Raw genomic sequence first — 16,244 nt, forward strand, 5'->3', positions numbered from 1 at the left:
CACTGAGTAAAGCCTCACACACGATTGGATTTTCGGCAGACAAAGTGTCAGACTTTTGTCCGAAGGGTGTGTGCCTTGATTTTGTCTTACATACTAATGGCACAAAATTGTCGGCCAACAAACACGAACGCAGTGACGTACTGCATAGAATTTCAGCTCTTGAGCGCCACCCTTTGGGCACCTTCTGCTAATGTCGTGTTTGGTGAGCATTGATTCCGAGCATGCGTGTTTGCACTTTGGACTTTTGTGTGATGGACTTGTGTTACACACGATAGGAAAATCTGGCAACACTCCGTTGTCCGCCGAAAATTTACTAGCCTGCCATCCAACATTTGTTAGCGTAAAGTTGGACAATTGTCTGAAGGAGTGTACTAACGGTCGGATTTTAGGTAGTCTGTCATCACACAATTCCCTGCTGAAAATCCGATCGTGTATACGAGGATTAAGGATGAGAAAGTTCACGTGACAGGAAGCTGACACTCTGCAGCGCTAATCACAGGCAGTGAGACATTTCCCGATCCTCGGCTGCACAGATTGGGAAACGTCTTACTGCCTGTGATTAGCGCTGCAGAGTGTCAGCTTCCTGGCACGTGGAGTTGCAAACATGCCTGAGCTCATTCTTAGCACTGAGAAACACTTTTTGAAAGATAAATAGTGCATTTTATATACAGCTTTATAGATCAGACCAACATGAGGGACAAATGAGGAAAGAGGGACTTTCTTCCAAATCGGGGTCAGTCCCTCGAAATCAGGGACAGTTGGGAGCTATGGTGATATCCCCCAAGAGCAGAGAAAACGTGATAGGTAGAGGACGCGTGAGAACACAGTGCCGCCATGTTTGTTAAGGGAAACGTGCCCACTTATTCACTTTGCTGTCACAGAGATTGTATAGGCTTTGCAGGGATAACGCGGAAGATATGGCGGGGTGAGAAACAATATAAGATATGCGATGACTTGTCTCTACAGTTGAGTATGCGGACTGTCTGTCCTCGGCAAGGAAATAAACATACAATACCGGAAGCAGCCCCGGACTAAGTGGGCGGGCTGACAGTAAATTCTTCCGCTTGGCTCAGCTCCGCCCTCTCTCCTTCCTCTTCCGGTGACGGCGGTACCAGGTATGGCCGCTTCTTTACAGTACACAAGCGGGGATTTGCTATATCAATCCGTGTTAATCCTTGTTGTCTGCTGACGGCGGAGCTCCGAGCAGCCGGTGTGGTAGTGAGGAGGACACCCCTTGTTGTTCTGGTGCTTGTATTGTCAGCCGGGGCGGGAGGGAGACATCGGTGCCGGCAAAGGCAGCTTGGCCTGGCTCGGGCGGTTTTTCTCAGTGTTGTGCTGGGAGTGGAGTAGTGTGTGTACGGTCCGTGCTGTGTACTGGGGCAGGCAGGAAATCTACCCAGAGCCCAGGGAGATGTGATGTGTACACCTCACTGAGGACACCCCTCACACTGCATTCACTATTCATGTGTCTAGCTGTGCTGCCTTTTCTTAAAGTGGGACAAAGTCATTGACGTGTATATGAAACGTGTGAGTGTGTGAGATACTAATGCCTAAACATTTATTATTATTATTATTATTATTTAAGCCCTCATTCACATTATACCATGTTTACACCCACGTTATACCAACTTGTCATGACAGGTCAAATCGCATGACAAGTTGCACCCTATCGTCTGCAATATCGCTGTTTAAATTGGTGCGACGCCGACTTTGCGGTGCCGCATCAATTTGAGAAAAAAAAAAAATAGTACCTGCACTACTTTTGGTGATTTCAGGTGCGACTTGCATAGACATCTGTGCATGAAGCCGCACAGATGTCTTCAACGTTGCACTAACACGTGGCTTTCTTTGAAATTGTGCGATTTCACATGAAGTCATGCAATTTCAAAGCTACGTTCTTTGTGAATAAAGATGAGCTCAGGCGTGTTTGCAAACAGCACGTGCAGAGCCCGCCAGGAAGTCGGCACTGCACAGTGCCAATCACAGGCAGACGTTGTTCCGATCCGCGGCGCCAGAGATTGGGAAATGTCTCACTGCCTGTGATTAAGGATGAGCTCCAGTGTGTTCACATGCTACACGTGCAGAGCCCGCCAGGAAGTCGGCACTGCACAGTGCCAATCACAGGCAGACGTTGTTCCGATCCGCGGCGCCAGAGATTGGGAAATGTCTCACTGCCTGTGATTAAGGATGAGCTCCAGTGTGTTCACATGCTACACGTGCAGAGCCCGCCAGGAAGTCGGCACTGCACAGCGCTAATCACAAGCAGACGTTGTCCTGATCCGCGGCGGCAGAGATCGGGAAATGTCTCACTGCTTGTGATTAAGGATGAGCTCTGGCACGTTCGCATGCTGCACGTGCAGAGCCCGCCAGGAAGTCGGCGCAGCGCTAATAACAAACAGTGAGAGACATTTCCCAATCTCTGCAGCCGCACATCGGAAAATGTCTCACTGCCTTTGATTAGCGCCGTGCCGACTTCCTGGCGGGCTCAGCACGTGCAGCATGCGAACATGCCAGAGCTCATCCTTACCTGTGATTAGCGCTGTGCAGTGTAGACTTCCTGGCGGGCTCTGCACGTGCTGTTTGCGAACACGCCTGAGCTCATCCTTAATTGCGAATAGGAGGCTAATCCAGGGAATACATTAAAAGAGAAAGTATGGGGTTTTGAAAATTTGTACTTAGGTGGATGCAGCATCGGTCTGATGATGCATTTTGCACCCACCGACTCTTAACACCACTTGGTTCTCGTAGCTCGATGAGCAGAGAGCTGGTGACTCAGTCACAGCTCTTTGCTCTGCCCACTCCTCGCTCACTGGAGCGCTGGGCTGTGGAGGGAGCGGCTGGTTTGCTGAGAGGCTGAGCCGGTCCAGGCATGTGGACAGTTCCCGACTAGGGTTGCCACATCAGCCCTTTATTCCAGGACACATATTAATTACACAGGTTGTGAGGCTAGTTTAATGCAGATAAGGCACCAAGTGAGTTTAATTACCACCTTAATCAGCCACAGAACCTGTGTATTGTGTGTCCTGGATTAAAGGGATGATGTGGCAACTCTATTCCCGACTCCAGTGTCGCGATCTTGTCCGGCTCTGTGACATCAGCAGACAGTGGATTTCAGCCTGCTGTCTGCTGAAAACAGGTCACAGGACTGCAGAACGAACCGCGCTCCTGTGATCCACAGAAGTACAACCAAACAGGCTTTGGCTATACTTCTCCTTTTAAGGTAAAAGATGTTTAGGCTTTGGAACCACTTGAAGTCTGATTGCGAACAGATCGCAAGCAGGCTTTTATCGCAGAACAGACATTTTTTTTTTTTTTGTTATATGGGATTTATATAGCACCAACAGTTTATGTAGCACTTTACAACATAGGGGCAGACAGTAAAGTTACAAATACAGTAGGAATCAGAGGGCTATGCTCGTGCAATATCTCTTCTCCAATAAGATCCACCTACCTGCTCGCAGCCCAGCTAACAGTGCTTGCCCAATCCCTGTCTGCTGGGATTACACAGTCTGCATGTGCACAGAAGTGAGGTCATCCTGTGCTGGCTGGAGACCAGCACACAGGTGATGTATAGTCCTCTCCACTCCTAAATAGACCCCTGACTTCTCAATATTACTGGGTTTAGTAACACTTTAACTGCCCCCACCGCCGCACCGATCACCTGTGAGGCTGCCCAGCCCCCGTGCTGAGCTTGAGGGTGCCTGGCTCGATACAACCAGTATTGGATTAGGCATCGGAGCATTTGAACGAGTACCGATACTCGTGCTGATGCTTGGTATCGGTGCATCCCTAATGGAAAGGTATCACATATCCGTCCCAGAGGACAAAGTTTGTCGCAGGATTGGCTTAATGATTTGACACAATGGGGGGGGGCTGGGAATAAATGTCTGAGCCCAGTTCTCTTGATTGCTGGTGTTGCCCATGGCAACCAATCGGCTCCCTTTTTATTTTTCACAGAGCTTAGAAAATGAACATTTAAAAAAAGAACGTATGGCCGAAGCTTTTTTGAGGGTCGCAGGAGTGCACTTTTCTCTTCCTGTGACCCAGAATTAGCTCATGGCATGCTTTTGCTCACTATCAGAGCTGTACTAGGCTCAGGAATGATCCCGACAATATTGTCACCTTGCTGCCTAACTGATGGCTGACTTCAGCTTTCAGCATGCAGCTGAGAGCTGAAGCAAAATCCAGTGAGCGCTGCAGGAGCAAAGAGCAGTGACATGTCACACAGATGCTGCAGCATGGGTGTGTGTGTGTGTGTTTTTTTTTTTTGTCGTTTTTCTTTTAAAGCCATAACTACAACAGTTGATTGGCTGTGCTCCAGTTGAGACAAACTTTCTCAGACATCCTTTTTATTCCCATGCGACAGTCATCAATGCAATCCAACACAAAAGATGTCTTATTTTTTTTCCACTTCTCATCACCAATATGGCAGCATTTCTTATTAATTTGATGCAATAGCCTCGTACAATGAAAGTAAAAAAAAGAACTACTTTAATGTGTTTACATGAGTTTGTATCAACAAGGAAAATGCTGGAAGGTTATGGTGAATTTGGAGCATGGCTTTCAACTACATTCACATCACCAAAAAGATGTTGCAAATACTCTGAACCATCCCCATTGTAGTCTCTTCTGCAATAAAAAGCCCACTTTTTCATCTTTATTTTTTACTGAACGTTCTACTTTAATAGCGACCCAGACAATTGTACTATGAAACCGTTGGTTGGTAATAAAGATGTAAAACAAACCATACATAAGATTGCCTGTTGATCACATGGCGGGGGAGATTTACTAAAACCGGTGCAGCTCTGCATGATAGCATATCAGCTTCTAACTTCAGCTTGTTCAGTAAGAGCCCTTTCACACTGAAGTGGGCGGCGGCGGTAAAGCGCCGCTATTGTAAGCGGCGCTTTACCGTCGGTATGTGGCCGCTAGCGGGGCGGTTTTACCTCCCGCTAGCAGCCGAGAAATGGTTAAAAACCACCGCAAAGCGCCTTTGAGGCGCTTTGCCGGCGGTATAGCCGCGCTGTCCCATTGATTTCAATGGGCAGGAGCGGTATACACTCCGCTCCTTCACCGCTCCGAAGATGCTGCTAGCAGGACTTTTCATACCGTTATGCCAGCGCATCGCTCCTGAGGAATGAAAGCAGCGGCACTTTCGGGTTGGTTTGCAGGCACTATTATTAGCAAAATAGCGCCTGCAAACCGCCCCAGTGTGAAAGGACCCTTAAAGAGGTTGTAAACTCCTAGGGAAAATAACAACCTGCAAGACAAAGGCATAAGGAGCTAGTATGCATCGCATGCTAGCTCATTCTGAAATACTTACCTTAGATCGAAGCTGTTGCAGCAGTCATCGTACACTGCTGTGACCGGGGACATGTCTCCCGGAGTTATTTCTGGGTTTGCGGGCTCCTGTGATGACATCACTCCCACGCATGCGCAAGAGCTGCCGGTTACGGCACAGCTACTGAAGAAACTGCACGAGCGAGCCGTTTCTTCAGTACACATGTGCCGTTGAGGTCAGCACATGTGGATACAGTGAATATCTGCTAAATGGTGCAAGTTAGAGATATTCATGGTACCTACAGGTAAGCCTTATTATAGGCTTACCTGTAGGTAAAAGTGATAGTACAGGGTTTACAACCACTTTAAGCTTTGACAATAAAACCTGGAAGCTGATTTGTTTCTATGCAGAGCTGCACCAGGTTTTGCGCACTCCAGTTTTAGTAAATCAACCCCACAGTTACTGAGGTTTGGTATAAGGTTTGAGGGTCAATGCTATCTACAAACGTATGATACTACTTCTAAAAACCTTAGTGTGGTTCTGTCTAGGAAACCCAGCCAATGGGGACATGGTGTCAACATTGTCTTGGATGTTTTGATTCCTATGTTATCGACTGCATTTATTGTTCATTTGCTTCTTAGGGGCAAGTGGGGAGCTGGCATCCTTTTCACATTTCAAATTGATGTGAAGTGATTGTATCAGAAGGGCTGTGTTTCTAAGACTGAGGTGTTTTCCTTTTTTTACGGTTTAGATATCAGAAATGGTTCAACGCCTGACCTACCGTCGTAGGCTGTCCTACAATACAGCCTCAAACAAGACCCGGCTGTAAGTATAACAGTAAAATGTTGTCATTGGATGTTTTCATGTCTGATGTGGGGCTCTAATTGAATGGCTCTTTATTTTATAGGTCCCGAACACCAGGAAACAGAATTGTTTATTTGTACACCAAGAAGGTTGGCAAAGCCCCTAAATCAGCATGTGGTATCTGCCCAGGAAGACTCCGTGGTGTAAGTGTGCTCTCTGCTTTAACATTGAGTCACTATTGAATAACCTGGCTTATTCTATAGTCATGGGGGACCAATAAGCTTAGTTGGTGTAGCTGCTTTAGTCTAATAAATAACCGTTTTGTAGAAGAGAAGGTTGCATATTTCATTGACTACTTGAGTTTATATGCATTTTTTAACTGAATGTATTTTTCTACCAGCACAGCCTCTTAGAATCTGTTGAATTTCTCATGTCCATACCCTTTGCTTGTTGTGGAAAATGCATTAACATGTAATGGCAATACAAAATGTTTGCACAGTTTGGGTGAAGCTTAAGGATTTATTTATTTTAAGATTTGGATAGTGTTGAGGGGTACTCACTGTCAGGATTTTATTCTATGTGTCTCTATCCCAGTGCGACTTCGGCACGACTTGCATGCAACTTCTTTAACAGAAGTCAATGCAGGTCGTGCCGAAGTCAGACTAAAAGTAGTGTCCTATTAGAACGGTTCCATTGCACTTAATGGGGACTTGTGCTCAAAGTCTGTGTGCATGCCATACTAGTGTGAACTGAGCCATAAGGAGATTACCAATGTTATGAGGACTGAAAGTGAGGGTAAATCCAAAACTTTGGGTTGCCCCCAAAACAGTGAGAGAGGGGAAATCTTCCAATGTGGACACTTGTTCTGTGACTTTGTTTTATCTGTTACCTGCTGAAAAAAACGTGATTCTCCCATTCACACATTGGAGGTGGAAAAAGGATACCTCCCTGCTGTGTTTTTGTATTCTGAGAGTGGGACGACTCCGCTGTCACAATAAACTGATAAGCGCTGCAGCCAATTGGCTGAAATTTTCCAACAGTCCTCTTTGAAAGGAGTCGATAACTAGGTTGACTCCTTTTGAATGGAAACGGCCATAGATGGATCAAAATTCGGCTGGTCTCTGCTGAACCAGCCAAATTTAGATCCATGTATGGCCAGCTTAAGAATTTCCCTAACATTCGAATAAGATCCTCTCATTCTTGAGTCAACAAGACAGGAAGTAAAGGGAAATCTCCCTATAGAGACACAGATGGCAAAAGAACTGACTGCAGTTTTAAACTTCCCCTGCTTTATTTGAAGTGGAAGAGAGTCTTGGCTTTCTCTATCCTTTAAATCTACTGTGTAGTGAAATCCAGTTTTCTTGCAATATGATGGAAATGTTTAGATGTTTCAGTAAAAGTTCTTTTGGAAATGTGTTAACTTTTCTAATGTTTCTACAGATCCGAGCAGTCAGACCTAAGGTGCTTATGAGGCTTTCAAAAACAAAAAAGCACGTCAGCAGAGCTTATGGTGGATCCATGTGTGCTAAATGTGTTCGTGACAGGTAAGCTTGGATTGCAGTATATATTTTGTGCTCTGAGAGTAAATGCAATTTAAATCTGGCTAATGTGCATTTACCCACTTCAGTACCAGGACAAAGCTGACACTTCTCACGTATATATGTAAGAATATACAAACATTTTTTTGCTAGAAAATACGTGGAACCAACAAATGTTATATATGTTTTTTTTACGGAGGCCCTAGAGCATAAAATGGTGGGTGTTGCATTTTTTTTTTTTTAAAGTCGCACAGTATTTGCGCAGTGTTTTTTCAAATGCAGTTTATTGGGAAAAAAATACTTACGTGAATTGTATTGCACACAAACACTATAAAAAATTAATTTTTTTGGTAAAATACAAATGATATGGCAAGTAAAAAAAAAAAACCTAATATGTCAAACTTTGGTACCTAAAAAATCTTCATATGCGACGCTTTAAACATCTTTACAGGTTACTAGTTTAGACTTTTAAGAGGTCTGGAGCTAAAATTATTGTGTATGTGTGACCATATACCTCACGATTGGTATGATCACCATTTGCATAAGCGTGCAGGACTTGGACAAATTCGTACACATTTGCTCATAGGGATGGGGGCACTTTACTTTTTATTTGAAACTTTTTTTTTTTTTTTTGGGTCAACTTTATTGCTATCGCAAGGGATGAACAACATCCCTTATGATAGCATGGGCTGTGACTGGTCCTTTTTATGAAGAGACCTGGGGTCTATTAGAAACCTCCGGTTTCCGGGGTCACAGAGAGGGTGGAACAACATCGGCTACTATGTGTAATGCGAGGGAGTTGACTGACCCCTTTCCTCGCCCACAGAAGTGATCGAGTGGCTGAACAGTTCTGCTTTACAGGGCATCAGTTGCTGTTAATTTGTTACTGGGATTTTGCCTGCAGGCATCATCCCGGTATAACCACTTCACACCCAGGACGTAATTTGATGTCCACCCAAGTGACATGGTTAAAATTGTAAAACCGTTTAACAGGGAGCTTTAAAATATCCCAGAATAATTTTAAAAAGCATGAGCGTATTTACAAAGTTTTAAGTTGGTTTATAGTGAATTTCTGTACACTTCTGTTAGTACTACATGTGCTGGTTGGAAAAAAAATGTGGATTTTTCATGTTGCGCTGCAAATGCATTAAAAATTTAGTACAGTAGTGTGCAAGTTCCATATAAATATACACATCCTGGTAGACATTTTATACGATTATGAATGGTACAGTGTTTCTTATTGCCTGAAATGCTACACATGGAAAAGAACGTTGCAAGCACACCATGGAGCCATAATTGTCCAAACTTTTATTGAAGCAGTTACATCAGACTGTCAGTGCAATGTTTCATGGCCACATAGGGACCTCATCAGGCATGTGATACCAAGTCATCACATTCCTGACGAAGAGCTCCTGCATGGTCTGAAAACATTGCACTGCTGCAATTGCTTCAAGAAATGTTAAACCTATTGATTATGGGTCATTTGTGCTGGCAACTTGTATTCTTGTCCTTGGTGATCTGTCAACCTGCTAGCGGTTGTTAGAGCAATGTGTGCAATGGGAACATGTTGACTGTACAAACTGCTGTTCTGATCATGTGGTGGCTTTTCTCAAAGTATCGCTGTAGCTAAAATGGGTAAAATTTGAAGTTGTTGCTTGCAGAGAAGTAGATCAACTCAGTTTGGGCTACGTAGGTTTAAATGAGTCTTGTAAATTAAATGTTTTGGTAGCTCTGTTAGAGATGGCAAGAATTTTTTTTTTTTTTTTTTTATCAGCATTAACAGATTTAGTATATGTGGAGCTCTTGCAGATCTTTTGGAGATCTTTTGTTTTTCAGCATGCACAGTTGACTTTTTGTATGTTACCCCAGATATTAAGGTTGAATTTTTTTTAGATATATATATATATATATATATATAGAGAGAGAGAGAGATCTTTTTAACGCTAATTCAGAAAATTTGTATTCTATTCCTTTAAAATTTACCTGGTGATCCTGACAGTTTCCCTGGGATCGCTGCTGGGAGTTTCTGGGCTCTGTGCCAAAGTGTGAAGTGCTTGTATCTCCCATGGTCATTTGCCCATGCCCCCAGTCCAGCTGTTGATTTACAGCAGCTTCCAACTGGAGTCTCGCTGTCAAAACTGCTGCTGGTTCTGGAACATGAAACACAGACTTGGAAGTTACTTCCCTGCTGTGTGTGTGAGATGTAAGCCACAGGGGGGGAAATATATTTGCTGTTGTGTATGGCTAAACAGACAGGGGGTTATTAAAGGCAAATCCACTTTGCACTACAAGTGCACTTGGAAGTGCAGTCACTGTAGATCTGAAGGGGACATGCAAGGAAAATAAAAAACAGCATTTTTGCTTATACATTATTACATGATAAAATCAGCAGAGCTTCCCCTCATTTCAGATCTTCCCCTCGGATCTAAAGCGACTGCACTTCCAAGTGCACTTGTAGTGCAGAGTGGATTTCCCTTTAGTAAATCAACCCCATACTCTCTGGTATGGTGAAGGAAGCGATGAGGCTGTTTGGTTGTGACGATTAAAAAAAAAAAAGTAAAAAAAAATTGAGAAAATGTTGATGTTTTGACCAATGTAATGCTATTTGCTTTATTACAATACCCTTTTAATAAATATGTTTTCCCAAATACTTTAAGAGCCAGTTCACACCACATGCAGTCCAATGCATTTTTTTCTGCATCAAAAATGCATGGAAAGTAGGTTATATGGTTTTCAATGGCATAGTTCACACCAGTGCTTGCAGCACTGCGTTCCAGCTCCAGAGAAAAATAGTATAACATGCTGCATTTTTCCTGCACTGGACTGGAACGCTGTACAACGCATCAAAAATGCACTGAACACGTATGTTCTTATTTAAAGTTAAGAAAAAAGAGGGGGAAAATGCACTGGACTGCACCATAAAAGCATCTGGAACGCATCCAGACTGTTGCTATGGTGTGAGCTGGCCCTAAAGGCTTCACTCTGTGCAAAGGTGATTTCAGTTTGAAATAGTCGGTGGTAGGTTTAATCACTTGATCGTTTCCTTTAGGCTGGGTTCACATATTTGCAGCCACTGGTTCGTGTCTGTTCACCGTTTAGGTGCGATTTAGGTCCGAATTTTTTTCTGCATTCGCACCGGACCCTTTTTCAATCCGTACCGCGGCCACCCTGGACATGTGAGAACTGGCTCCATTAAGAGCCGGTCACGCTTGCCTGTCATGCGAATTGGATGCGGAGAAATTTGCATATGTGTGAACCCAGCCTTATATCAAACTGCACTTCTTTGTCTTATATGGCTGCAACAGATCTGACAACCCTTGTAGCTTGACTCAGTATGGAGAATCCATTAAAGCATAATTTTAGCTATAGAATATATTTTCTCTATAGCTTTAGCAACATTACTTAAAAGGATTGTAAACGCCCAAAATTTATTTTATATTTTTATGTTCTTAATCTGCTCTGCTCAGTAGTTTTGCACAAAGCAACCCCGATCCATTGACACACACACACAGCGTGGCTCTGCCCTGCACCCTCACTTGCTGCGATTGACGGTGACAGCAGCCAATGGCTCCCACTGCTGTGTTTGAGCCAGTGAGGGAAGACAGCTGAGGCATTAAAGGAAAAGTTCACGTTTTGTAATATCTTACAAGTGCACCAGGCCGCTGTACTCCCTAGGTCTCAGTTTTGACAGCTAGACTCTCTAAAGTGTCCGTGTAGGGCTCCGTCCAGACGTTGCAGCTGTCAGCTTGTAGTTCTCCATGAACTACCACAGCGCTGTTGATCACTCTGGGTAGCTGATTGACCTTCCTGTGAGTTTGCCTGCCTGTACCTCCAGCTACACAGTATTACACCCACGATCTGCCTAAAACTACTAGCTCTGTGATAGTTCATTGAGAATTACAAGCCAACAGCAGTAAAGGATGTCAGTACTTGAACTTCATTCATTCACAGAACTCTATGAATGAATGATCCGGCCATGTGGGCGGGTCTGGTACAGGGAACTTCTCCCTGTACTGCTGTCACCATGTGCTCTGATCCCCGAGCGTCTGCAGAAGTGGATCATATTGCATGTTTCACCCTAAAAACAGGTGGAACATGTTCTCGAAAGTGAACTTATCATTTAAAGCAAGGGTAGGCAACCTTAAAGAGGTGGAGATCTACCTGAACAACATGGGAGAAGTCAAAGATCACCGGGCACAGCGTCGTCTCCTCACACCTGATTTAAACCTCTAGTTGCTGTACTACCATGTTGCAAATGTGTGCATTGTAATCCAATCATGGGTTTAAATCCGGTGGTGAGGAGGAAACATATCACCACCTCACTACCTGTCAAACACACTCGGATCACTTTTTAGAGGAGCAGCAAAGCCTGTTGAACTTGTGAATGACCCTTTAGTTGTATTCGGCAGTGGCACCCTTGGGGCTCAATCACATGTAAAGTTGGGGAGTGGAAAAACACTTCGGATCAGTCGCTGTTAACTGCTTCCAATGCCTCTAATTGCATTTCTGTGTAATGTGGGAGACCAGACATAGTGATTGCAGGGTCCTGGGTTTAGTAACACTTTTTAAGTAGTTTTATTTTGGCCAAGCTGGCCCAAACAAACTATTAGCTGTGGCTGCTCCCATTGCTGAATGTAGCATTAGCTACATATACAGTATGCAGCACGATGTTCGACAGCGGTATGGGAACTTCTGTCTCCTGCTGGAATGGTATTTGAGTAAGGCTGAGTACTGCCCAGCCCTTCATGGACACCTTGTATTTTTATCAATGAATACAAGGCTTCCTCTGGCTGAAGTGGTGTAAAGGTAAACAATAACCCCCAGCTTATAAACTGCTAAACCACCTCCTATCTTCACATAGGTGGTTAGTGGCAGTGCGGTTAACCCCCTGCATTGTTAGTCAGGGGCAATAAGTTAACCTATCACTGGGGATCTTTAAAAGGGTTGTAAACCCTCATGTTTTTTCACCTTAATGCATCCAATGCATTAAGGTGAAAAAACTTCTGTCGCTGACCAGCCCCCCCTTTTTACTCACCTTAACTCCCAGCACGTCACTGGGAGCCCCGCGCAATTCGATCTGGCTATTCGATCTCGCCTGTGTTTACACAGACTTAACAGCTGATGCCAGTCTCCTCTGCTAACATCGCACTATACAGAGACATCCGCCCTACAGCGGCTTCACAGCAAGAGACGGTCCTCTATTTTGGATTCCATCTGTACCATCACAGCGGCACCTATCCATGTAGAGACCCAGGAATTAAAGGCTTATTGCAATCTGACGACGGTGATACTGCGGCTGGTGAGATCCTTCCACTTCATTCAGCACCTTCAAAACGTATGTCAGTTTTCTTTGCATTTTCCTATTGCTCTCTCCATGGACATATATCCTGCTGTTTGTGTAGTTTAATCTACATCCTCCCTTGCTGGAACCTGGACATGGTTTGATTTGCAACCTGCTTTACAGCTGTTATATACACAACGTTAGTGCAAAGTTAATCCTTTACGAGATCGATTTTTCTGTGTAGAACAACATCACACCCAACCTATAGCCAGATCGTTCATCCACCAACATCCTAACTATATCGGTATAAGAACTGCCCTTGCTATACTGGACACTCCATTTTTGGTTAATTGTTACCTATAATTGCTACTCCAACTGGGCTGGACTTTCTTATTTTTCATTATACTTTATCAATATACCAGAGATGTGAATGATGTGTATGAGTGGATGTGTAACCGCGGCTCTCATATGTTTTTAATTACCCCTTGTGACAACATTGTCCATTTTTAATTGGTTTGTGGTAACCGTCAGTCTCCATTGCTGCTTTTTTCACTTTTTTGTATCTCAATTTGGTTTATAATTTAGGTAATAAAGCTGGTTTTGTATTAACATCAGTGTTCTTTGTTGACCTCTTTTAGAGAATTCTTTCTCTATTGTTTTTTGCTACTTGTTCATAGGGCAACTGGAACTGCATGCAGGCTTATGCCTGCATGATTGTTTTATACTCACCCGCTAAAATGGCCATTTATGGAATTCATTAATTGGTTGATCCAGGCAATACCTGTTGTGTTTTTTTTTTTTTTTTTTTTTTTTTTTTTGTTTATGTGGTGGTTGGGATCTTGCAAGAGCCTCTAATCGGAGAATTCTGTGCTGTTGACAGCCCAGTCATGCCTTTAATGCAGAAAAAAAAAAAAAAGCACACCCTTTTAAGGGCTTTCTTTGCCCTTAAAATTAAACTCTAATTTAAAATTCCAACCTTGCAGTGGGAGCTTTGTGCAGTGCAAAGGGTTAAATGCTCTTAGTCTATGGGCAGAAAATCAAGGAATAATTATTTGCCTTGCTCCAGCAAGCTCCTTCCAGCGCTATGACCATTCCACCGCAGCATACTCTGTAAACTGCAACTTGCTGCAATTGCACTCCAGCCTTCTTGGTGTACCACAATCGGTTAACATCCCTAGATCTAGATTGTACATAATGCCCACAGACAAGAGCTTCAGGTGGGAGGAGGAGTTTGCTGGAGTGGGGTTCAAGGTAATTGATAAGCCACTTTTATCTCTCCCCTAGACATAACTAGCATTTTTGATTTTTTTTTTTTTTTTTTTTCACTTTTCTGCAGTGGGATTAACAAGCAGACAGGGAGGTTACCATGGTGTGGGTTTAGTTTGCCTATGTTTTGTGTGTATCAGTCATCTTTAACCACTTCCCGGCCGTATGACACCTTGGACTTTGAGTGGAGATATCTGAATGATGCATGTGTGTGTGTGTGTGTGTGTGTATATCTTTTTTTTTTTTTTTTTTTTTTTTTTTTATGGGCTGCTTAAGGGGCCACATACACGTAGCAGCCCACCCAGATGCCATCCCATTGGCTTGTGTTTGATAGCTGCTGGGTCCCTCCCACCCCCGACATCAGTGCTGTATTATAAGGAAATAATTCCGGACGGCTGCACTTCCAAAAATCTTTTATTGAAGCTACATATGACAAGTGGTTAACAGATGGAGCAGAGGACAAAGAGGTAGATGCATTTTGTGCAAATGTTAGCGATAAGTCATTACCAACGCTTTATTCTGACAGCTGGTCTCTCTCTGCATTCGGTTACATATGTTAGTTTCCCACAGCGGCTCTGTCAAGCGCCACTCTGCCAATGGAGTGTAGGGAAGGGAAATATCGGCGCGCACACACACATTCCCAAAGCCATTAAATCTGCTGTTTAGCCGCATAATTGCTTTTGCAGGAGGGGACTTTACCCCGCCGCCCTCCAGTGCTTCGCCCGTCTCGCCCGTGCGATCGAGGAGCTGGAGAATGAATCCGGCGGCAGTTTACCATAGAGCTGTCCATGGACCAGATGGAGAAACTATATATATATATATATATATATATATATATATATATATATATATATATATATATATATATATATATATATATATATATATATATATATATATAATTTTTTTTTTTTTTCCCCCAGGATTCCCATCCTAGAGGAGAGATCTGAGCACTTATAGACTCCAGATCTCTGTAAAGAGGACCTGTCATGCCCTATTCCTATTACAAAACATGTTTACATGCCTTGTAATAGGAATAAAAGTGATCAAAATATTCAATGGAAAGTGTAATAAAAATGTAAAGCTTCCCCCTATCACCTCGTGCTCGTGTGCAGAACTGAACAGATACGTAGGTCCGGCCCACATATGTAAACGGCGTTCAAACCAAACCACACGTGAGTTATCGCCACAAACGTTAAAGCAAGAGCAATAATTTTAGCCTTAGACCTCCCCTGTAACTTTAAACTGGTAACCTGTAAAAAAAAGCCTATGGAGATTAAGTACTAAAATTTGGTGCCATTCCACAAGTGTGCGCTGTGTTTTAAAGCATGAGTTGGGTATCTATTTACTGTGTAACATCTTTCACATTATACCAAAAAACTGGTGTAAATAGTGTGTGTGTTTTTTTTTTTTTTTTTTTTTTTTTTCCATGTTTTATTTTCCAAAACCTAAATTGCAACGACCATCATTTTTGTTCCGTAGGGTCTCTGCTAAAAAAAAAAAAAAAAAAAAGTTTGGGGGTAATAAGTAATTTTCTAGCAAAAAAAAATTTACATGTAGGAGAGGAGTGCCAGAATTGGCCCAGGATGGAAGTGGTTAATGTTTTAGATTCTAGCATTTGGCTTACAATTTTATTTTTATTTTACAGAATCAAGCGGGCATTCCTCATTGAAGAACAGAAGATTGTGGTGAAAGTATTGAAGGCCCAAGCACAGAGCCAGAAGGCAAAGTAACATGACTTGTATTGTTCACTTCAGAATAAATACTTCTATTGTGTATTTGGTGTTTTGTGTTGTTTTGTTTTTAAATGTATCAGTTTTACTATTAGCATACCTTACTGGGAGGAACTGTAGCATAACAGTAGTGAAATGGATACCAGATTTTATTACACCACATCAAATTTAGTGGACCAAAATCAGTAATACAGTTTATGGGGTGAACTGATGTATAATTTATTTTTTGTCTGGATGTTTTTACAGCTGCTTCTAAGGGCATCTGGCATTTGTGGGGTGGTGTGTTTTTTTTTGTTTTTTGTTTTTTTTCCCTGCCTCTAAACTTCCCTAAGTGTCCATGC

General features: G+C 43.1%; 1 protein-coding gene across 1 annotated transcript; it reads left to right on the forward strand.

Moving 5' to 3' along the window:
• The first annotated feature begins 1,033 nt into the window (after positions 1 to 1,033).
• Positions 1,034 to 15,948, forward strand: RPL34 (ribosomal protein L34). The gene is made up of 5 exons (XM_073602178.1): positions 1,034 to 1,115; positions 6,033 to 6,106; positions 6,189 to 6,288; positions 7,526 to 7,629; positions 15,819 to 15,948. The coding sequence occupies exons 2-5, from the start codon at positions 6,042 to 6,044 to the stop codon at positions 15,901 to 15,903; spliced, it is 354 nt and encodes a 117-aa protein (XP_073458279.1). The 5' UTR covers positions 1,034 to 1,115; positions 6,033 to 6,041; the 3' UTR covers positions 15,904 to 15,948.
• Positions 15,949 to 16,244: the final 296 nt, after the last annotated feature.

This window comes from Aquarana catesbeiana, linkage group LG01 (assembly GCF_042186555.1).
Source record: "Aquarana catesbeiana isolate 2022-GZ linkage group LG01, ASM4218655v1, whole genome shotgun sequence".
Classification (NCBI taxonomy): Eukaryota; Metazoa; Chordata; class Amphibia; order Anura; family Ranidae; genus Aquarana; species Aquarana catesbeiana.

Bases quoted from the DNA above. Each gene is read 5' to 3' on its own strand.
- RPL34 (XM_073602178.1), top strand. From the start codon at position 6,042: ATGGTTCAACGCCTGACCTACCGTCGTAGGCTGTCCTACAATACAGCC. The intron at 6,289-7,525 runs GTAAGTGTGCTC...ATGTTTCTACAG, and splicing joins GCCCAGGAAGACTCCGTGGT to ATCCGAGCAGTCAGACCTAA. The intron at 7,630-15,818 runs GTAAGCTTGGAT...TTTATTTTACAG, and splicing joins GCTAAATGTGTTCGTGACAG to AATCAAGCGGGCATTCCTCA.